We start from the raw sequence: 24,665 nt of genomic DNA on the forward strand, positions 1-24,665 counted from the left end.
TTATTACCTTTCTTGACTTCAAGATGTGTTTAATACTTCTGTGAGATTCAGAAAATAGAAATGGCCTCGTCTACCTGCACAATGTGAGGATCCTGGCTTGTAGCTGAACTTTGGCTGTCTTAAAATGTGGGAGTTCAGTGTGACATCTGTGTGGTGCTGGTTTTTTTTTTGTTTTTTTTTTTTTAATGTTCTACTTTTGACTTCTGTAGACTGGGAACTGAATCCCAGCTATTGTGAGTGCTTATCTCTACTTGACAGCGGAAGACAACACAGCTGGATAAATAAGGATCATATATTCTGTGGCTTCTCTTGTTTCCTAAATCTTCCTGGTCTGTAAGAAATGCAGAGCTCTGTTAAATGAAATTTCATACTTCTCATTTGAAGGGCATGAAGATCAGTCTTGTGATGAACCTGTGAAAGGGCATCAAGGAGGAGCTGTCATTTTTTTTTCAAAACAAAAGCTGCATGTAGAGCAGAACCCAGTCACTGACATGGATGTTGAAATCCTACTACATGTTAATTTAATTCCTCCAGTGTATTTCACCTTGTCTCGTCATTATACAGCATTGCTTGGCTGAGAGGAGTACTTTAGCACTGAATGTAAGTTTTCAAAAATGTAAATACTGGATTTCAACAACAAAGGTTTTTTCACCCAGACAGTTTCATTAGCTGCAAAAATTGCCATATCCAGTGCTGAAGTACAGTTTACAACATGCAACAATTACTCACAAATCTAGTTAGAAATAAAAGTGTATTAGTCTAAAGTGTAATAAATGAAGTGTTAGATAAAAGTGTGTAAATGTAAGTGACCCTAACTCACTATGGGCACAAAAAGAAAACGTTTAATTTACTTATGCTGATAGGGTTTGAACACGTGAAAATAAAGCTTAAATTCACATGTGTGGTAATTGTAATGACTAGTGAGGGTAGAAGTGCTGTGTATGTGTGTGTGAGATTCCATTATGTGTACCTATTTCAGGATCAGGCTGCTAGTAGTTGGTAACATTCATGAAAACTGAGCTTTTATTTTCATTTTGTTTTATAGAAGAAACGAAAACAGAGTACTCAAGATGAAGATACCATCAGTATCTGCAGCCTGGATACAAGCGTGAGTGATTTCTTGGTTTTCCTTTTGCCTCTCCTTATAAAATAAAAAATGTTATTGGTGCTCTGAAGCAAACCCATTTGTCTTTTTAGCTGTATTGTTTTCATACACAGCATGAATAATTTGTTCTGCTTATTTAAATTAAAAGGTGTTACTACTTTTCATTTTTCCGTAGGGGTACTTTTAAAGAGAAAGATGAGAAGTTAGAATGACAGTTTGTTATGAAGCAGTGAATCTCTTATTAGTAAATAATTATCAGGGCAAATGGGCATTGTGAATACAGCACTTAAATATAGATCTTTTGTCCTATTATGCGGTATGTGAGAGGATTTATTTCAGTTACGTCAGTGATGGATAGTGCTGGTGTTGTGAAGCTGTGCAATGTGATGTTACTGCGGTTATGTGACCTAGGTGCATCATTTTTGAAGTGGCCCACTGAAACACAGCTGTGATTTTCTATCACTCTTCAGATGTGAAGAAGCCAATAGCAAATATGTTTATAAAATTACATGGTTTTAAGGTACATATATAAAATTTATTTGCTGTTTCTGAACTCTTAAGTAATTCTTAGTTGTTTCTGTATGTAAAAGTGAAACATTGACTGCTGAGTTGGTTAAAACTGATATTATTGTTTAAAAAAAAAGAAGCAACACTTCACTGATTGAAGTCTGTGTACTGGAAAAATGATCTATAGGGACTAAAACAGTTCTCTTAATTTTGATGGATGTTGAATCAAAGTTTGTGTGTGTGTCAAATAGTTGTGTGCTGTTTCCCATGTAAAACTAACTTTTAGCATTTAGCATTTGGTAAAATAAATCCATGGAAGTAAAAGAAACGTAGATGAATTCATCATTCCCTTTGGTGTTTTTATTGTTGTTTTCAGTTTTTTTTTTCCCCACAGTCAGCTGTTGAAGCACTTTTCCCTTTCTGTAGAATTTTCATGCAGTACAGACAGAAAAAGTAAGTTAAAAATAGAGAATAAAAGCTTTGGCAAATTTAACCTATTAGCAGATGTCATACCTACTGCTGTGGTTTCTTTATCAAATTTAGTTTTTATTTAGTATAAATGTTTCTTGAAGAAGCAGTTGAATTTAAGGGTTCATCTGCATGGATGTGTGCAGACATGCAAACTCTCACAGGCGCCTCAAGTTGACTGGTAGAATCCTGGGCCATTTTGGAGATCATAGATTCGCGACAGCCTGAGCTGAATGAGTGTGCTAGTTAATCCTGGTAGACTTCATGTTGGGCTACCACTTCACTGCTGTGGTTATGTGGCTCCACTTATAGCTCTGCACTATTCACATGCAAGGCATCTTCTGCCCAAAGAACAGCAGCCAAAGAAGGAAAATATAATAATGAGAAAGATGTTACTGTTTGTAACTTTATCTGTATAAGATAGAATCAATATGCTTGAAACTTCTGGAGGGGAAAAAAAAAGTGAGTAATTTTTTTTCTATAAGTTCTCCAAGATATGATCCTTGTAAGGCTGTTCATACTCTTCTGATCTGGGGCTCATTCACACTAAGCCTGAAAGGTTACTTCACCTAGCACATAGCAGATAGAATTCTGGTACAGTGTGTTCTGGGTGCAAAAAGTTTGCTGGGTTTCAAAAGTCAGATTGGACAAATTAATGAAAAAAAAAACTTGACAAACTTGACAGACTGAGTAAAGTTCTTCCATCTGAGAAATCCTTGGCCTTGCATGCTTTCAGGGTTCTGGGAGAGCAAACTACAGGGTATTGCTAGGTTTTTACTCCGATTTCCTTCCCTGGAAATCTGCTTTGCACTACAGCTGGAGACATGGTAGAGAGCTTCAGAGATCCAGCTTTAGCCAGTGTGGCTAATCTGAATTACCGTTATTGGCCCAATCTGCTATATTTTTCTTTCAAACAGCAGCAATTTCAAAATGACACATTGAGGGCCTTATGCCCACTTGGAGCCTAACGGAACTGTTTAGGCTCCTTTCTCTGGCAACTCTTCTGTATCTTTAAAAAGATGGGCCTAATAACTTGTGCATGTTCTCAATGAAAGCATTTTTTTTTTTCTAGAGGAGTAGCAAAAGGTTAAAAATGAATGAATGTGTTCCCTATTAAGAATGTAAGATTCTAATGGGAGTCATTACGAAATTACTGAAGTTTTACTGAAACTAGATTTAGTGAAGTAGTAAATCTCTCAGGCACGGTGTTCAAATCTTTCTCTCTCATAAAAACAAACAAACAAACCAAAACAACAAAGCAACTCAAAACAGAACAAATGAAATAGCATGTATTTAACAAGTAAATGTGTTCAGCACGCTTCCTGGTTTACAAGATTAGGTGAATGTTTCCCATTTGATCCCTCCATCTTATGGAGCTGCCAATGTGAGGACGTGCTGTCAGCTGCATGGAGCAGTTACTGCTATGGGCTCTTCAGTGCATCCATCACCTCAAGGATATGCCTTGTGATGTTGGTAATTGTGTTTGCTTGCTTGTTTGTTCCTTTTCCTATGCTTGCCTTTGGCAGTAGCTAATGTTACGTTCTGGCAATCTTTAGCTCAGTCCAAGTGAGTAAATGTTTGTTCAGCACCTTTGTCAGGTGATAAGAAAGAGAATGGGTTTTAACCATTTAAAGGCTGGAGTTGCTTTGTGCCTTGGAAAGCAATATACCTATTCAGGTATCTGGATCTCCTGGCAATTTACCTCATCATTTATCTTCAATCCTCCTATAAAAACAGACATATATTTTAATGACTGACCATGGACAGACACACCTGCCTTTTCAAGTGGAATCAGTCATGACAGTTTTCTTTCACAGGAAATGCTGGTTGGAGCTTTGCTGAGTCAGGACAAGGACTGGTAACCTAAGCATGTTAAACGTTCTTTGTATTTGTTTAGTGACCCAGACTGGTACTGATGCTTCAGGAGTTGATAAGCTGGCTTATTAAGCTGACTAGTTGGTCTTGGCTCGTGTTATGCCAACTTAAAGAAGTGGATTTGTAAATCCCCTCAATGTCAAACAGTTAGTGATAACTTGTGACAGATGTGTCCAGCAGGCTGAGGGCTGATGAGTGTGTGAATATATGAACATAGGGCAATTTGAAGTTTGTTTTTAAAGGAAAAGGTGTGTATTCTTTTACATGGCTTTGTTCGTGTAGTCTTCCACGGAAAGCCTTACTTTGCATTTGGTATACAGATAACTTGTAGTGTTTCATGCTGTGCTGTTAAAATGGTGTTATGTTCTAGAGTGATTTGCATATTATTATTTTTAGTATGTAAAATACCATACTACAAGTCTACAATTCTTTGTTTCTCCATGGACAAATAGAATGTCTCCCTTTACTTAAATTTTGAGATTAAATTTACAGATTTTTCTGTTTCTGCTTTCACTTTTTTTGCTGCTGCCACTTGTTCTTTTCTGAAACCCAGAATTTGAAATGCAGCTCTTCAATCTGTGCAGTCCTTTTCTGAGTCAGGTCTGTTGGAGGAGCACAGGGATTGAGATCTGGTAGCCAGATTTTGCTATGCTTTGCATCTTTCTTGGAAACTGTGTGACTCTTCACTTTCTGCAGCTGAATGTTCTTTGAGAAAGCTCTGGACTGTTAGATATAGTTGATATATTATGCTATAAAAGCACTGATAGATAGAACCTCTTATCTGAAGGTTTGTATAAAGCACTTAGCGGGATGTTTAAAAGCAACGTATTTTTAATTGCTGTTGCAAAGAGCGTAACTACAAAGTAGTCACAATCTTGTAATGATGAGAGATGACGCCATGTTTCTCATGAGTCTCAACTCTATAAAAATACAAGTGACTTGGAAGGTATCCAGAGCAATAAGCTCATAAAAACCTAATAGAGCACTTGAATTTTCGGGCTAAAATAATATGTATTTAACCAAAATCCTCTTCAGGAGAACAAAAAGGGCACAGTTGTGAAGTTCTTCTCTTCTACCAATTGAGTGTAGAATTTGTTGTAAGCTTATGGACTTTGAACTAAATAAGTAAAACACGTTTGTAAAGAAGGTAAAATTCTCAGAAGAGTTATTTATTTTGGATATATATAAATTATTGCTGAAAATAAAACTCTTCCAAATGATAACTTATTAGTGTTTTCTGAAGTGGAAAAATCTGAAGGCTCATCTGTCAACTTGCAAGTTAATAAAATATGCTCCAATGTAAACTATGAACAAATACATACCCAGACCTAAGCAAGATGAATATAGGCTAGATCAGAGTTCATTAATTTTGATTGCTTTTAGTGCTGAGTGAATATTTGTTATGTATTTGAGAGTAATGTAACTGAAACATTCTTTGACCTAATTAAACTTAATTATAAACTTAATAATATTTGATTACTAAGGTATGGAGAGGTAGCTTTGAAAGCTTAGAAGGGATTACATCTGCATCATCTTATCAAAGTTGAGATAATTAAAATATATATTGTATCTGGGTCTTTTTATTTCCATTAAACTCTGCTGTGTTTGTGTTCATAGTATAAAAGGCATTCAGCTTGTCCAGTAAGATGTATACAATATGCTTGAATTATGCATGGCTTATTAATTTTGCTCTATTGCATAGATGGTCAGTACTCCATCTGGATTCCGACTTTATAATAAAGGAGCAGTTCTTAATCCATTATTAATCCATCATATGATTGGTACAGGCTAGACACTGTCTGCTCTTGGTATTACTCAAAGTACTGTAATGTCATTTTTTAAGGCTTTCTTTTGTTATTCTTTTTATTGCTCATTAAGCGAGGCCTATGTGCGCCTTTTTTAAACAACAAAAAAAAGTATAAAATGCCAGTTATGCTGCATTCTTGTCCTCCAGTGTTGTAATGATCTCAGATTTCCTGTGTAGTGTTGCAATGCGGTTGCTCTTTATTAACGTGCACAACTTTTCAGAACATGGCTAACTGTTCCTGTAAGACTTGCAAGCCTTGCAGATAATTCTGGTGAAGATAACAGATGTGTGAAGTAGTCAGGCAGCTTCAATACTGATCTATCTACACAGTATGCCAAGTACTTTGCAAACGTGGACCAAACTGCCTTTAGGCACACTTGTGTAACTGGCAAAGGCAATGATCTCTTGTACCAATTCACCTAGATTCTAGAAATTAAAGCTGACCTACATTTATCTTAAATGAAATTAGATTACTTTTCTTTAAGGTTTTCTTCAAACTGTATTGATTTCTTATTGCAGCTTACTAACAACCATTTGCCTACTTCTGTTTACATTTATCTACAAGACCTACATTGAATGTACAATGTACAACTACCTACGGTGCAGAGACCTACTGGGGTAACTGTCTCCACTGACCCTGGGGAATTGTTCTCCTTCTCTTCTAATGAAATAGATCAGGAAATAAAAATGCTTTCGCTAATGAAAATATTTACAAATTTAGTACGACTCTGCCCTACCTCAGTACAACTCTAATGCAAGAGTATTCAAGGATCCTGTTTGTTTTAAAGGTTCCAAAAGTTGTTTCTTCAGTGATGTGTGGTGTTAAACATGCTGTGTCTCTCAGACAGGATGAGGCCTGCTTACAGATGAAAAAGGGGTTTCTGAGGAAGGATTATCTGCTCTGTTGGTGGAGTATTTAACTGAGAGATGGCTGAAAAGTGGGGATCAGAGAGGCAAAAAGTAGTTTAGTGCAGTAGACTGCAGTCATCTTGTCTCTGGTAAAATAATTTTCAGAAAAAGTAAATGCCAGTGGTCTTTTCAGTAGTGTGCATGAACAAATGCTTGCTTTATGGCATTCATTTATAACAGTACGTTCAAAAATGATAATAAAAATGAAAAAGATATGATTAATGGTTAGAATTTAAACCCAAGATATTTCTGCATTATCCTAGCAAATATTATTCCTTTTTTTTTGTTTGTCTGTTTGCTTAAAAAGCTGATATTGGAAAACACTTTCAGCTGCTAAACTCCACATGCAAAAGTCTTTGAAAGATTAGAAGATGTGATGTATCTCTGAAGTGGAACAAAAGGAAGCATGCCCAATTGCTCTTTATGAACTTAACTAAAAAGGCAGAGCTTGACTAAACAAGTTGTTGGGACATGTAATAGTAGGGGAAAAATGGTAACAGAAGTTTCAGAGCTGAGTTTGAGCGATGTGCATAAAGATGCTTTGAGATTCTTCATTATTGTGCAGTATTGGGATTCAAATTGGACATACAATGAAGTCTTTGAGAGGAAAATAAAGTAAGATTTTGTGGGGAAATTGTTGATTTCTAGAAAGCAGTTTTTCTTTTCATATTGTATTCTTTGTGATGAGGTGTGCTTAGTACTTGAATTCATGAACTAAAAATATATATAACTGTGGAGTGTAAGGCAGGAATGGTGAAATCCTTCAGGGGAGAGAGGTATCCAAGAATACCCTTGAGATATTGCAAATCTACTGCTTTTGTCATCTACTTCAATTTCTGATCGAAGCTTAAATTGTCATCAGGTCTTGGGAGCTGCAGAGGAATTGTGACATGAAACTGGAAAGACCTGATACCAGCTCTTAGTTTTAGTGTTATTTTGTTGAGATCGACTGTGGTCTCACAAGTTTTTTCTTCTGTTGACTATATAAAGAGGAAAGAGGAAAACGAAGTAAGGTTTTTCCCCCAGACCAGAAGCATTTCATCCAAAAGATCTGTGCAATCTGTGTGCTTTACTCTGAACTGCAAAAAATTACTTCCTTGAAAAATGTGTGAGACTAGGCAGGACTTAATCTTTGGGAAGTACAAATAAATGATTAGTTTTAGAAATCTGCAGATAACAGATTTATATCTCTGATTCAGTTGGAAGTTGGAACATGGAAAATAATTAGTGTGGATTGCAGTAGTAATATAGATCAGGTTCCATTCAGGCTGGCTGCCCTATTCTTAACTCAGGATCCTGACTGGGAATTGCAGTTGGTCCTTGGCTCTGAGCTCATGTATCATTTATTTTAAGCAAATGCTTAAAAGCCCTTTTGGCCATACCTACATAAGCTGCAGCCTAGCAGTTCTGAGCTACAGCATTTGTTCTGTATATGATAGGCAGAAAGTGAGCTTTTGATTAATGGCCTTTAATGTCTGTTATGTCCCATGTTGTTTTCTGAATGGTGACTACACAGATTGTGGTTAGCAGACCAGTATTTTTCAGTATTGTTCATATTTTGTTGCAGTGTACTGATTTGTTAAATTGATTGTTATTTCCATTAATGATGCTGTTTTCTTTTATGATATTCCTCTGTAATGAAAACAGGCAATTGAAGTTTGAATTCAATTTAAATTGCTTGCAGATTACTGGACCAGACTTGATGTGTGATAATTTTCAACATGGTAAAATCAGGAGCATTTGTGAGCAGAGACTAGCCAGATATTGTTGACAGCTACGAAGTTAGGCATCAACATACGCTGTGTGTGTGTTGATTGACTTGATGCAGATTTGCAGAGATGAAGTTACGTTTTTGTATGTTTTCATAACAAAATTGAATCAACAAACCTGTACTTTGGTGGCTGGTTTACTTAGAAGTCAAAATTATAACTAGTGTTACTTCCATAGTAATAAATATTACCCAAGATCTTTACATTTAATTTTGTGCATTGTCATTGATAACTGTATTTTATAGTGGACATATAATATCGACCATGCAGACCAGTTTTTAAGAAAAAGGAGGGCTCTGTATAACCAATGCACTGTGTGTGTCTGTTCGTCATCTAGTGTTAGGAATGAAAAACTTTCCTGTACATGAAGACTGAAAATCCCTGCTCCCGCCTCAGTTCCTCATCCGCTGCCCAGCAGCCTCACTTCCTTCCTCATCCCCAGCCTTGCTGAGTGTTTCTGCATTCAATGACTTTCTCAACTCTGCTGCCCAGACTTGAATGCTCTGTTAAAACTGACTGCTCCTAGAATTGGGATAATTATGTCACTTAAGCTGTAGTTCTGTATGTATTGGATGTGATAAATGCACTTCCCCCACAATGTTTTTAGTGTTTATTCAGCTTATCCCTTATAATTCCAGATTAATCACTGCAGAACTATATAAGCATTGCTAATAACAGCTCTGGTATGCTTACGTGATACCATCCGTGTTGCCAGCATTACTTTAAGATTAATAGATCAATCAAAGATCCTGGTTAAAGACAGCCTGAAATGTAAGAAAAGTTTGAAACATTTGCTGAAATATTCATTCTAGTGTTCATTTATATTCCTTTTTTTGGACAAGGCGGAATGGATTTAAACTAAAAGAGGGGATTTAGATTAGATGACAGGGAGAAAGTTTTCACTGAGAGGGCAGTGAGGTGCTGGCACAGCTGCCTGGAGAGCTGTGGGTGCCCCATCCCTGGGGGTGCTCAAGGCCAGGCTGGATGTGGCCCTGGGCAGCTGAGCTGGTGCCTCGCTGAGTGGCTGACAGCCCTGTCTGGGCCAGGGGGTTGGAGCTAAACGATCTGTGATGTCCCTTCCAACCCAAGCTATTCTACAGTTCTATGATATATCAACCCTTTAAGCCGTTTGTCAGCACTAATGTCAAACAAATTTTAAGATCTCAGACAGGAACTTTTTTTACCAGTTGGAAAAAGGAATATATCAGTGCACGCTATTACTCAGAGGTCACTTCAGTGCAGAATCATGTCAGAAGGGATAAGCAGGTGAATCTCAAAGTTTATTGTTGAAGTTTAATGTGCTTTTTCATAAAACTTTGTTATTTTTCTCTGGGGGCATTTTTCAGTGTCCAAGTAATCTTAGAATATTATCTCCGCATAGCAGAAATTTCCAAATTAATTTGGTAGCCCTTAGGTTCCCTTATCTCTTAGAAAAAAAAAAAATTGATTACTTCTCCCGTTCCATTATTATTCTAGTTATGTAATCTGGACAGCTGAAAGATATCTGCACACAGCTGCTGACTCACGTCGTTATGAAACTGAACCATGTTTACTTAGCTTCATGGTGGAAGCACCAAGGAGGGGGAAAAGCTTCCAGCAAGTAGCAGCTCAGCAAGTATTTTGAAATACTCCAAGAGTGTTTAACAAAACCTAAGGTGGTTGTTTACAAGTGTGTGAACGTGTTTGTCAGTCAAATCTTAGTGTATCAACTCCAGTGATGAATGAGAAAGAAATGAAAGCACTTACTCCGTGCACATATGTACAAACTTACCTGTACACACACAAGGCAGTGCTCTTGATGGTTGAACTACAACCACTGACGTACAGGAGGCTGAGAGAAATATTGGATTGCTTTTAGACTTAACATGCTGTGAACCTGTCATGCATGTGGTATTTTAGGATCTTAAAAGTCTGACTAAAAAAAAATCAGATTTTAAGTAGTTCCACAGGGTACTTTGATCCATGGAGAAGAGTTGTTTCCTCCATCCTCCTCCACAGAAGTACCTGCAGTGGGAGGGAAGGATCTAGCTGGGGTCTCTTAGCCATAAGTGTATGCTTCTCAGACACAGGTGGGTCAGCAACTGGTGTTCTGTTGTCAGGGTCCCTGTATTTGTAACAGTTGGCAGAGAGAGGTGGCGTGTGACATTGTAAGGCCATGGCTATGAGACCTTAAGAATGTCCCCTGACAAGCAAAACATGGCTGTGTTGGGTGAGGGGAGACTGAGCTGAGAGCTGCCTACTTATAACCAGTGGAATACTGTGGGACTCCATTTTAGGGCCAGTTCTCTTTAATGTTTTCACTGTTGACTGCAATAAAGATCTGGAAGTTATATTAAGTAAATTTGTGGATGATGCTAAGCTGGAAGGAGTGTTGTCTCCTTTGAAGGTAGAGAGGCCTTGCATCAAGATCTGAACATATTCAAGAATGGTCACTACCTGCATGAAGAAGAGCGAGTGCTGGGTTCTGTACCTGGAATGGGACAGCCCTGACTGTATGGGGGGCAAGGAGCTGGAGAGCAGCCCAGCAAAAAGGGACCTGAACATTCTGGTTGGTGGCCACTTGAATCTGAGTTGGTAGTGTGCCCTGGCAGCTGGAAGGGCCAACCATACACTGGGGTGTGTTGGGTCCAGCACTGCCTGTAGAATGAAGGAAGAGCTTGTCCCCCTCTGTTGCTGTGTAGCCTCACCTCCAGCACTGGGTGCAACTTTCGGTGCCACAGCATAAGACACTGTTGGAGAGCATCCAAAGAAGGGCTACAGAGATGAGGAAGGATCTGAGGGCAAAGTGTGTGAGGAGTGACTGAGGTCCCTGTGTTTGCTCAGCCCGGAGCAGAGGAGCTGAGAGAGACTTCATGGGGGCTGCAGCTCCTTATAGGAAGCGGAGCACAGTGCTGGGCTCTGCTCTGTGTGACAGCAACGGGGCTCAAGGGAACATGATGGAGCAATGTTAGGAGAGGGTCAGGGTAGGACTAGGGAAAGGTTTGCACCAGAGGGCGGTGGGCATGGCCCTGCTGCTGCAGCTGAAAGACAATTTGCATTTGGATGGTCCTTTGTGGAGCCAGCGGTTGGCCTTGGTGATCCCTGTTGGCCCCTTTCAACTCGGGATATTCTATGATAAGTCAATAGTAAATATAGTAACTTTAATATGAACCTGCAAGGCTCATTCAAAAGGTCTTTCATTCAGTTCTAGGCTTTAAAGGTCTGTACTTTCAATTACTCCATTAATTCTTTGAGAATTTGTTTACCACTTAGCAGCTTACTCCCTTCCTGAAGGAGAGATTCACTGATTTATCCCAATAAACTGGTTTTTTTTAAGAGACCAGTCAGTAGAATTTGGGACTGAATTGCAGTCTTTTTAAAGGAAGGAAATCTTCCTGAACTGTTGGCAGGTTAGCTGTCAGAGGTGTTGCTGGGCACTGTTTAGAATTGCAATCCAGTTTTTTAAAATGCTTAGACACTAATGGGTGCATACGTCTGCATATGATCTGCAGACGTGCTGAAGCATTAGATTTCCAAATGGGACTGTAAATTGCATAATAGATTTAAATATCTGTTTCTGTAGGCTTTGTAGTTTTGCTCAGTTTTAACTTGCTGTGAGAATGTTATTGAATTCTGATTAGATTTTCTAAAAATGTAATTCAGAAAATAATATTCTGTGTCTGTTGCTCAGGAGGGAGGCAGTATTTCTCTAGACTTCTTTCTTAAGCATGCTCAATGAATTTTTGAGTGTTTCCTTGTAGAACTGTTATAATTTCTGAACTTTCAATTTCACGCTGTTGTACTCTACTGTATTTAAAAGCAATGTAAATTTATCATTTGTATGTATTTGGAAATTGATTTTAATAAATATAGGGCTCAAGGTGTTATACAGTATATGTGACTTAATTTATCTACGTGGTTAAGTAGAATAAAGCAGTAGGGTGTTGTTTTGAACGTTGACTATTCCAGCTGCCTATGACTGAAAAGTTGAGGTCTTTCATAATCATTTATTTCTGTTCTTATTTGGGTGAGTAACTGTTTTAAGTTTTAGGAATTGGTATTACGACCAAAACGTGTTGCTGCAAAGTAAATATAAAACTGTATCTAAAGTAAATGTAACTGTGCAGTAGGTAGGTACCCCCATAACTAGAGAGAATATCTATAATGTTGCTAGAATTACAATTTAAATTCTACTTAATTGCACGATTTTGCTTGTCTTGTGTGATAAACTAGTTCTTCAGTGAAATGTGAAAACTGGCTAGGTTCTTTTGGGCCTTTTTTGACTATGTTCTGTTTCAGAAGGTTTATTCACTTCACTTTGTTAGTTTTGAATTATAATTACTTGAATACTTCAAACATATGCAAATGGAAGTGTGTGATGGTTGTAGCTTAAATGTCTAACCTTGGTGTTGGTATCTTTGAGTTGCTGTTACTTTAAATAGCACTGGTGTAGACATTAGTGAAGAGCTTTGAAGGTACATTAAATTATTTGCAGACTCCAGAAGTGCAATAATTAACAAAAAAAGTACAGGTCCTTTAGCTTGGGGGGGAAATGCTGTCAGTAAATTTCTTCTTCCTGTGAATTTAATGGAATTTATTTAAGAAATATTTAATTTCTTTTGAAGAGTGGGGGCCCTGATTGTGTGAAAATATCAGCAAGAACAAGTTTTAGTCACACACTCCTTATTATTTGCAGATCTCTTGGTATCAAATCTGTCGCTATCTATATCACATTTTTTTTGTTCTGTTTTTGTCTGTTGGTGCTCAAAGGTCGTCAGCAATGAGTTCATGGTGGGATGTGAACAGAGGGAATGTGGGGAAGGGCAGGATTTTTATGGAGGCGGAAGCATTCTCTGAAAATATGCAGTAATTTTTGTCGTAACAAATAAGTTACTAATTAAATATTCAGTATAGTTAATTTTTGAAAGTATTTGTAAGTAAGACAAATTAGTTGGATGGAGGTTTTGTTATCTCCTTTAGGAAAGTTTCATAGTTGCTTCTTAATTGAGGCAGATGGGTTAACTCTGGGACAAAAAGCTGAGAGTTTTTTAAGCACTATATGCATGGTGTTACCTACTGTGTGCATTGTGATACTTTTGTTAGAGTTATTGTTCTCATATTCTGTTGTTTCTTACATCTGAAACATGTTAACTACACTCCTTGGGTGACTTCTTTTTTTGATACCATGACTTCTTAGAATAACGCAATGACTTCCTGTCCGCTGTGTGAAACGTGCTCTGTATTCAGACAGCTTGTGTAATTTGATGTTTGAAGCCATTTTTGTTACTAGATTAGACATTCTTACCAGGAAAAATGTCTTTTTATACTCTTTTCTGTTCACTTGAAGTTGCTAAGAGCTTATAAATAATGACTTTGCTGACGCATCTTTGTGGAGTTGGACAAAGAATGATTTAGGAGATGAGTTTGTGTCTATCTGGAATTGAGACTGAGACATTTCTTGTATGATCTTGGCTTATCACACCCATTCTGTGTCTTGTTTTCATTGGTTAAAGAATGTGGAGGGGATACTTTTCCTTAGTGATATAAGTAAATTCCTTAATTGTATGGAATGGACTGCATAAAATGTTATTCAAATGGAAAGTATTACTTACTGTGTGATTGGGATTGAGCTTGCTTTGCTTGCAGAATTAGAGGACCTGCTGTGGTTGAGACAGTCTTTTGGTGTAAGATGTGTTGCTGTGAAACGAGTGTTTAAACCCAGTGCCAGGAAGTACTGCGGTATGAGTTAGTTGAAACTAATTAAAGAAAATGTTGGGTGAAGAAAATTTACTGTAAAGAAAACGATGGGTGAATTGCTGAAAGTCTTTTCCAAAAGTGGCATCAAGTTGTGGCCTCCACAATGCCAGCACTCACAAAATCAGGAGCCTTCAGCTTGTCACATCTTTGTCTGTCCTGTAAATAATCTTGATTTTGTTTTTAAGATATTGATAATTTTTGCAGAAGATTGATCTCAGCTTGTTAACCTCGTTAATTCTGACGTGATTTGCTGACTGTATTTAACAACAATTAATTTACAACCATAGATCCACCTTTCCTATTATTGTTTATTGTCATGAAACAGCCCAGGGAGAAATGTTCTTCTGCCTCACTGACTATTAAGTGGAGAGGCAAAAATGTCAATGGCCAGCCAAGAAGTTGGGTTTGGAGATCTGTCTTCATATTTGAGTTTGTGGGTAGTGTACCGTATGTGTAGAAGTTATACACGTGTTATAACTCAAATACCAGAAAGTTTCACATAATCTGTATGGTTTTACTAATTGTAGGTATTAAAAGACATTCTTTAAATGATAGCCAAGGTTTTAACTGCTTTTTAATGCAGACTTTTCCAGGTACAGTGTTTAAATTGAGTAATTTTTCTAGTGGTAAAAGAAATAAAAAGACCAATTAAGTAGGATACCACCTGCAAATTGGGTCGCAAGTGGAATAAGGTGCATAACTGGCAGCATTTGCCTATCTTCTTATAAGTTAAGACGATGTGTCTCAGGAAAAATAATATTCCTCATATTTCTTGGGAGGGAGACTTTTTTTTTTCTGTCTCTGGGAATAGTAAGGAATGTTCTCTCTCACAAAATTAGATGCCTTGTTCCCTAGATAATTTCTTCATTAGCAAATAGTATAGCTACACTCCAAAGTTTTATGCTCATCATCGGTCTTTTAGTGTTCTTTATTTACATTAATAGAAAACATAAATAGTTGAAATACTTTAATTTTTCATCTGTTAGTGAAGCTGTGGGGTATCTTTTGCTCACATTTGTCACTTCTCGTTTTCTTCAAAATAGCTTCTTCTCTGTGATACTCACTGTTTTAAGTAGGCTAAAACACTTCTACAAGTGAGAGATGCGAATGAGGACACCTTAAGAAGCAGCTCTCAGCAGTAAGCAGACCACAGAAGTTTAAATATACAAGTGCTGGTGGATTTGCTGGTAAACCTCTCATCATGCAGTTTCCTCAGAGCGACCTTAGTTTGAGAAGAAAAAAAATAGCTGCATTCCGCAGCGTTTAGTTTTTTCTTTTAATCTGGTGTGTGAGGGCATGCCAGAATGCAAACCTCTATGTAAGTGAGAAAGGGAGACTTGACAGAGCCTTTGTGCAGCAGTTCCTGTGTACACGTGGGTAGCTGCACAGGTAATGAAACTCACTGTAACTTGCATAGCTACACAGTTGTTAAAAGTAACTCAAAAAAAGTGAGTTAAAATTTCCCTTGGGTAAATGTGAAGAAATCATTAATGACAACATTAATCTTTCTACTGTTAAAGGTCTGTCAGAAAAGCTAAAATGTTATAGCTCTTCCACATGGAATTTTCAGTGTAGCAAAACTGGGTCTTGGGGACTGTTAAGCTCATGAAGGAGCCATTTATTGTACTCAGTTTACTGTCATTTATTTCGTAATAGAGAAAGGAGGTTGAGCCAGCCAAGCTTGCACTTGTGATTTTTGAGTGGTATCACCTGAGAAATACTTGAATGGCTTCTTTTCCCGAAGCAAATTATTATTTAAACAACTTGAGATGAAGATCTGGGGAACTGTGGAGGCCTGTCAGCCTGGCCTCATTGCCAGGAGGGCCATGGAGCCGACCACCCCCAGTGCCACCACACAGCACGTGGTAGTTGGGCGGTTCGCCAATGCTGATCCTGCCTGACCAATCTGCTGTAAGGTGGTGGCTCAGTGATGAGGGTAAGCTGGAAGTGTTGTTTTCTGGGATATTAGCTAAGCATTTGATACTGTTTCCCATGGCCTTCTCCAGGAGGAAAGTTGCTAAAGGCCCAGAGGGCTGTACTGCTTGCTGGGTACCACGCTGGCTGGATGACTGGGCCTGCAGGGTTGTTCTAAAGGGAGTTAAATCCATAGAAACAGCCTAAAATGTACAGCAAGATTCTCTGATGTCTGTTGAATTAAGAGGAAAGAAAAAACTAGGGGAGGGGGGAAGCACTGAGATTGTTTCCAGGATACTAGAAATATTCTTATAGGATCTGCTGTTATTTAGAACAATCAGAAACAGAAGAAATGCTCCAAAAATAGATTTTTTTTTTTTAATCTATGCTTCTCCAAAGATTGTTCTCCAAAATACAGCAGGTAAATATCTGGCCTTGCCTATGGAAAGGTGGCTTGTGCTGAGTGCTAAGAGCTCAGGTTCTCCCTGACAGAAATGCTGCTCCTGTCAGCACGTGGGGATGGCAGGGCTTCTGCCCCTGGCTTTCCAGCTGAGTTAGTGGTTGTGATGTGCTGCTGTGCACTGAGACGTTCCAGCTGAGACTGCTTATAGCAGCCACATGAACCTGGCTTTTGGCAGTTCATTTAAAACAATTCCAGGACCAAAAAGACTAAAAATCTTGAAAGCTAGTCTTCATTAGATTGGGTGACTATTTTTACTGTAACTGATTGAAGGCCCCAAAAGATAAAAATGAATGCCACAGACACTGCTCTTTTGTTTGTTGGGTTTGCACTTGGTTGTACTGATTTACCTTTGTATGTTTTGTAGCAAAAAGGGAGTATTAAGAAAGCAGCAATTATTTTCTGCGCTGCTTGCCATGTTCAGTTTCATGCTGCATTCAAGTTTGTGCTGGTTCCACTTCATTAATTAATTCCAGGCTTCCAATTACAGGCAGCAGCTGAAAACTGAACCTTTCTGTGCTGACACATCCCCTTCCCCCATCAGGTGTGATATGCTGGAGCCATACGTGACTCAATTGAACAGGAAGAAGTAACACTTTTAGATTTAATTAAGGCAAGGTGTGTTTAAAGTTTCTTCCCCCATCCCCCTCATCCTCCAGTTATTTCCTGATATATTTTTGGGGCCAACTTTAGCAAGTTTAGGAAGGAACAAGTTTAAAAAACAGATGCATGCTTCCTGAAAAGCACCGTTAAAAATTTCCACCTAGTTTCACAAACAAAACATGATCCTCATCCTATCAGAACTGAATAGAGCAAAATAGAAATAGTTCTCTTAAACACTCAGAAGTGTTCCACATATGGATATGAATATTTAAAGAAATACTCCAATCACAGTCTTAACTCTCAGCATTTTTTTTTCCCACCAGAGTCACTGGTAAATAGGGTAGGAGTTTCTTAAGCTTGATGTTAATCTTTTTCTTTTTTTCCTTCACTCCCACCCCCCCCTTCCCACCCAATGCCAAATGAACTAGTTAATTACCTTTGCTAGCACTGGTCACCTCAGAAGCACAGCTGTTAGTCATTACTAGAGGAAAAATATCTGTAAGAGTGGTCCTGAGATTGTGGATGGTAAGCAGCATTGTCTTTGAGATTGCCTTAATGCTGCCTATGGACAGAGCAAATGTAGGAAAATAATGAAAGCGAAGCTGACAAGCCTGGAGTTGCCGTTAAGCACTTCATTAGCTTAATGTTGTTGTCCATGATACCTAAAGTTTGGAGATTACCAGTGGAAAATATCTGTAGCTTTTTTTTTTCCCAAAGAATATCTGATTTTTGAGCCCAGATGCTAGTAAAATATACTTTGAGATAGATGTACAAGCATGGGTATGTCACGATCAGAAGGCAGAATTGGATTTTTTCTGTGTAATCCTGTAAGGTTAGATGAAAGATGAGAGTGTTTTCAGTGTAATTTTTCAACGTGCTTTTTGGTAACGTTTTCCTGCTGAGTTGAATGTAAAATCCTAACTAAAGCTTCCCATCTATAACAACCAGAAATGGAATCAGGATTCACCAGGGCTAAATATTTCTTTCTTTTTTGCTTTCTCTTTTTGCTAGAAATAGGTCTCTTTGTAGTGCAATTTGTTTGTTTGGCATCTCTGTTACCATTATTTTGGGGAGCTGGCAATATTACTATCAACTGCTTTCTAATTGTCTGGATAGAAATGTAAAAATAGGCTAAAATGTGATCTATTGATTGCATTGCCCCTTTCAGAGGCTACAGGAACATGCCATGCTGTCTATACTGCTAGCTGAGAATCTATCTAGCTGAGAGCATTTTGCAGCTCAAATGTTGCGGTTGCTGAAAAAAAATGTGAGAGCAGGCAATGATTACAAAAGCCACAACCCTCCCCATAACTATAAATAAATTCCTTACTGTCTTGTCTTGAGTGTACCTTAGAGCCTATTGTATCTTAGGATACGTTAGAATCACAACTGTATTCAGTATATATACTGTAGATTTTTAAATGTGCAACTCTTTTGAGGGGGGGGGGAAAGAATAAGCTTAATAGAATAGGTAGCAGTTGTGAAACAAGTGTACTGTTAGAAGGCATGAGACTAGAAGTGCTGTCTGATTACTGTATCTTTCCCATATGTGCAAGTAATATCAGATAGGTGATTTAGTTTCATAGAGCTCAGGGAGACTGCTCATGTTCAGAAAGGTCTTTGTAGCTTCTTATTTCAGCTGCTGGCTTCTTCCTGTGATGTGGTTAATATATCCTGCAGCGACACATTGAAATGCACATCTGCTGTTAGATAGCACGTACTAAAAGAAATGTCACTTCCTGATCTAACAAAATAGATTCTTGCTGTGGTAAAATGGCAGTTGTTTGGGGAGGATAGATGTCCTTTATTTTAATACAAATTCCAGGTTTAGAGGAAGCAATTAGGAACAGAAACAAGAGAGGCAGGTAGTCTCTAAATGTTTGTGCAAAAACAAACACATCAAATTCCAGAGAACAGTATGTAATAACATACCTGCTTTTCTATTCCAGATATGAAGTGCATTCCAATCTTTGTTGTACAGCTATGCTTTTGTGAAGCCGGCCTTTCAGTTTTGAGTCATCAGTGCAATGGCTGGACATTTCTTATGACTAAACTTCTAGTATTTGGTTGTGGATTTGCATTCTAACTCTGCTGAATGCCCCGTCTGTGCTCTCCCTATTTTAAGAAGGAATGGGGCAGTGAAGGATAGTTCACAGAGCACACTGAGAACATCTGTACCACCTGTACCAGACACTGTGCTTGAAGTTGAGCATCGGGATTTGCCATTTTTCCACTGCTTAGCTGCAGTATGTTGGCATGGCAGCACTGTTTGCTTTTGTTTCTTCTCCTGATTGTTTGGTAATTCCATTAAACTTTTCATTATTATTATATCTGGAATAAGAAAGTATGTGGATACTGGATTATCATGTTTCTAATTGATTAGAATCATTGGAAATACAAATAAAGGTCCTGTATCATGCAGTCTGGAAAAACATGTTTTTTGATCTCTCCAGTATTAATTTCCCTTTTACTCTTTCGGATTTTGTACATCACAGAATATTTTTGCTTTATCCTATATTAGAATTTCTGGGTGGTTACAAAGTGTTTTTTTCCCTGCCATACAGAACGTTTTTCTTTTTCTTTTTCTTCTTCTTTTCTAACAGGAATGTAGCTCATTCCTAACTCAGTAGAACAGCTTTCATTGGTACATCCTTATGCTGTTAACATCTCTGAGTTAGCAAAATTTGATCCTATCAGAATTACTTTCAATTACACCAATATGGTGTTTTTCGGGTATGGGTGATCTTTAACCTGCTTGGAGTTCTGGGAGTGCTCTTCGATGTCAGTGAGTGGGATTTCTCTTCACTGTTTGCCATTCTCTTTTAGGTCTAAAATATGTAACACAATCAAAATACACTTTTTTTCCTCTTGTCTGAACATAAAAATACTTTGTACTGTCTTCAAGGTAACAAAAGCACAAAACCACTTCTTTGTTAGTGTGCTTACAAGCCAGGATAAGGGCAGCAAATGAAGTTAGCAAGAGATGTTACATGGTCTTGTATTCTGTAGTAGTCCGAAACTCACACAATGAAGGCTTAATAAGCTCCTCCTAAAAGATCTTATTTCAAGATCACGTGTCTTAGACTGCTGCTTTTGTGCAAGATGGAAGATTTAGCTTAAGCAAAAAGAAGGTGCCTGGGAATTCCACTTTATGTATAGTTTACTAATGAGATGTTCTTAATACATAGCCTTCCAAATAAGTGTTGTTTAACCCGTCAATTGCTGAACAAGTGTTATCACACAAAATTCACATAGAAGAGCTCATCTGATGCCCCAGTCTCTTTTAAATTTCTTTTGCTTTATTCTTGAATGGAGCTAGCAGTGTACTGAATGAGAAGTAGGTCCTTTTATCTGCCCCGTGCCTAAGCTTGCATTTTATTTGTATCATCAGTTTTTGGCTTTTGTTATTTACAAAGCTAAAATTCTCCTTCCAGTTCTTACTATGTTGCATTCTGATTATTGCAACATTTATTTTTCTGGGTTTACCTTCCACTTATGGAAGTTTTGCCTTCCACTTATACATCTAGATGTTACTATGAAAGTCATTATCCTAGGGGATGGCTTTGATCCTTCTGTGCTTCCCTTTGCATTGCTGTGGGGACTTCTCTTTCACACCAAAACAGAAACTACAAAGGCTTTTAAAAGATAGATGAATTATTTATGACAATCCCACAAATCAATCTGCCTCTGAAATAGCTCTCTTGTTCCTGTCTGGGCTAGAATGCCAGCTCTCATCCTTAGCTAGCTATTATTTCATAGGTGGTGGTTAGAATTACTTTCCAGTATTTCCTTTCCATTTCTAAGAGTTGCTTCTCCTGCTCTTTTGGGAACAAAGTTGACAGTGGTAGTTAGGGACTTGTTTAAAATTCACATCTGTTGGGAAATAATGCACCTTATGGTGGAACGCGGTTGCAGATGTGACAGTGGAGGTAACGTAAAAGTAGGATGCACTCAATCTTTTGCCAGATTGCAAAACGAGTTGGTAACTAATTTATAGCAAGCTGATCAGGGAGGAGACGGCCTTCAGAAGTTACAGATAGCATTTTTGAACCAAGAATGAGATATGCAGGAAAACTATGTGTTTTATTTCTATTTTTATGTTTCAACCAAAACTTGCTGCAGTAACTTTTGTACAGCGTGAATTACTTCATCTTATTTTCCCTTGGGAGGATAGTACTTTGTAACCTTAAGAAAAACCTGCTTGTAACCCAAAGCAAAACATTTCTGCCAAGGGCTTCTTGATGCCCTGATTCTTGTCAAGGGGCGTGAACAAAGCAAACTGACCTGGTGTGAGTTACTGGTGTCTGAAGATAGTATGCCCCGTTTCAAGCGTCTTTGAAGCATTAGTCACATTGTTGCTAGTGGCCCATGGTCGGTAGGGTCACGCAGCTGTACAGCACTTGGTGCAGGGAGTAGGCAGGTTCTATCGCTTGTTGATGCTTTATCAGGTTCTGGAAGGACACTTCTTTTTGAAGTTATACCGTATTTTTGCTCCTCCCTCGCGAGGAAAGGATGAGAAATGGATGACTGAGTTTGTATTTATTTGTTTATTTTTGTGAGTCACTGTGATAATTTCAATTGTGAAACACTGTGGGGTCTGCAAAACTATTTGGGACCAAATGTGGGGGCTTCCTGCACTGGATTGTCATTGAGTATTTTATCATACAAGAAGACATGTTCAAGATTGCTCTATCGTAGCTGAGATAGTGGACATTTTTTTACTGGTTGTAAAGCACTCAGTCTCACTGCTTTGTTTGATTACTGTTATTCTTTAATGACTTGCATGTCTTGCAATCTGTACCGATGAATTTTAATTTGCCTAATTTTGAGTCTAGAAATGCTGCTGGCATCTCCTTGGCTGTGGTCTAGAGAAGTTACATTGTGCTCAGGAGAGCGTGAAGTCAGTCTTAGTGCTTGTGTTCAGAATTTTTATCCAGAAAACACAGATGTTCTCTTAATTTCAAGATAGTTATATTGGCACAAATAGCTGACCAGAAGATGAGTAACAGTACATGGTTGTTATGGAAATTAGTAGGTGGATCTGTTTAAAAATAATAATAATAATGATAAAAAAGATGTTTATCCAGAACTTTAGTCCAAAAACTGAAATGCTGACAGTATTCTTTGGGTATGACTTCGTGAAAGAGCTTATGGTGAGCTAACAGTGCATCACTGTTTGGAACTTTTTTCCTGTCCTCTCCTTATTTGTACCAATGTGCTTTCCCTTTACTGTAGTGTGTAGCATTTTTCCATTGGCACTGTAACCTATTCAGCTCACTGAAGCAGCAGAAGAAACCTCACAATGAAAAGTCAATATTTCTTTGTGTTGCAGTGGAGGGTTATCATTGTTGGAAGTGAGGGTTATTCTTTTACAAGTGCAAATTTCTAGCAAATTAATCTCGGCCATACTATAAAAAAACTGTCCATTGTCATCAAAATTTTTTGGACTTTGTATCTTAAGTACTGCACTGCCTGAAACAAAATGATACTCCAAAATGTGAAGAATTTTTATGAATGTGACTATTCTTAGATGACTTCTGAGGAATGGGGAAGATCGTACTAAGATGTAAATGTGGCAGAATTTATGTCAAAATGGACAGATGAACAAGGTTTAAAGTTTGCGCTACCAGACGAGTAAATGAATATGAGAAGGAAAATGGGAAGGCCACAGTCTGTTTGCTGCTTATATTTCTGACCTGAAGAAGAACCTATATAACTGAAAGTTCTTCTGTTGCTTCCTTCCACCTCTCCCCCATTATAGAATTTGGCCTAATAAACCACATAAACCCCCAACAGTGCTTTACGTGTTGCAGTTGGAGGGACAAAGTAAGTGGTTTTTTGCCAATGTTGTGTGTGAAATCATTGATAGAGCAGGGAAAATTCCTGTTGTTCTTAATAGTTAATCCTTACTTCATTTTCTTCTTGTCCATACCCAAGCATATGCTTACATGCAAATAGCAAAATACAGTAAAATTCTCTCTTTCCTAAGTATTACAGAGTTATTCGTGTAATATAAATGTTATTATAACCTCACCAAAACAAAGAAAAGGCCACTACTGTGATGTCTTGGTGAACACTTTCTATTAGAAACAGTGGTGTCTGATGAATAAATTTGTTACTTTAACTCTCCAGTCAGCAGGGCAAGAAATTTCTGTTCCATTAATGCCTGTAATATATGCAAAAGAATTTTAGTTATATTTAATCCCATTTAAATACCATACAAATAGTTCCTAGTAATTTCCTCTCTGTATGTAGAATGCCTCTTTCAGTGTAAGGAAAGAACATTTACATTCAAATTTACATTCACTTCTACAGTGTGACTCTTCAAAATCCACCCAGATAAATGAGCACGATGCTCTCCCTCTCCTCTTTTGCTCTTCCCTGGAGAAGCATAGAAAGAGAAGCTCAAGCAAGTGCTTTGTTACAAGCATAAATCATGAAGGGTCATCTCATCCAGCCTCACCACACCCTCTACATTCCCTCCAGAGGGACCACCGTGCTTAGTAATTAGTTTGCATTGCTGGGTGTGGTGGGGTGGGGAAGCATGAATCCTTCCTGATTTTCTCAGTGGACCTTTGTTAGTCGTGAGCTGCAGGAGACAGACACTGTAGCAGTCAGATATGAATTTGAGGCAGCTTACAAATTGACATCTTACTGTCTTCCCAAGGCAAATTTCTGTTTTTGTCTCTATCTCAGTGCAAATGGCAATTGTTAGAGAGCATCCTTTAACAGGGATGCCTTTAACTCCTTGCACAGTACTTTCTGTAGTAATCAAAACATACATGGTGATGGGGGAAAAAAAAGCACCACAGGAAACAAACAAAAAGAAATCAGCAGATTTTCACGTTTGTGTCCAGTGCAGACTTGTTCTACACTTACATGAAAAAGCTTCAACAACATATGTGTGTTTTACTTTCAAAGCCTGCAGGTTGCTGAATAAACGATGTGTGCTTAAACAGTAATGTGCTCGTGATGATCTGTGTGAGAATCATGTCTCTCTGTCCATCAGTTCCACATGAATGCACTCCGACATAAAGGTGGTTCTTGGAAATAGGAATCATCCAGAATGGAAGACAAAGAAGGCTCCTGCTATTTTTCATTTTACTTGAAAAAATCAGGGGAAATAGCAGGATTTCTTGGCTGCAAATCCCAAAGCAGAGAGCATGATAACGGTGAGGAAATGTAAGTGTTTAACTTCTTCCTCCCCTTGTTACTTCATAAGCTCCACAAATAAGGGTCATATGAAAGATAATCTTCAAATGGAGAGTCCAGGCAGAATAGAAAATTGGGCTTCACTTCTGTAATGTCAGATGTTCCTCTGAGATGTGTTTCTTTGTTCTGCACTGATCTTTGCAGGATTATGACTCCACCTGGAAAAATTATAGCTGTGGTTTTTGAGAGAAGATTTTTAATGGTAATCATTTATCCTGTAATCCCGTTTTTATTGGAATTTCTTAGCACCAGTGTGTTTAATCAAGTGATCTTGTTCCAATATTTATTACCTAGCAAATT

General features: G+C 38.0%; 1 protein-coding gene across 3 annotated transcripts in view; it reads left to right on the forward strand.

Annotated features, from left to right (window-relative positions):
• ARHGEF3 (Rho guanine nucleotide exchange factor 3) overlaps nt 1-24,665 on the forward strand; it is a 115,130-nt gene that overhangs the window by 53,445 nt on the left and 37,020 nt on the right. For all 3 annotated transcript variants that reach the window (XM_042880387.1, XM_042880390.1, XM_042880388.1), the window contains one exon: nt 1,046-1,108. In XM_042880387.1, coding sequence (XP_042736321.1) covers nt 1,046-1,108 — 63 coding nt within the window. The remainder of the gene's footprint in view (nt 1-1,045; nt 1,109-24,665) is intronic.

The sequence above is a fragment of the Lagopus leucura genome, unplaced genomic scaffold (assembly GCF_019238085.1).
Source record: "Lagopus leucura isolate 7727_CA_CO unplaced genomic scaffold, USGS_WTPT01 Super-Scaffold_100026, whole genome shotgun sequence".
Lineage (NCBI taxonomy): Eukaryota > Metazoa > Chordata > Aves > Galliformes > Phasianidae > Lagopus > Lagopus leucura.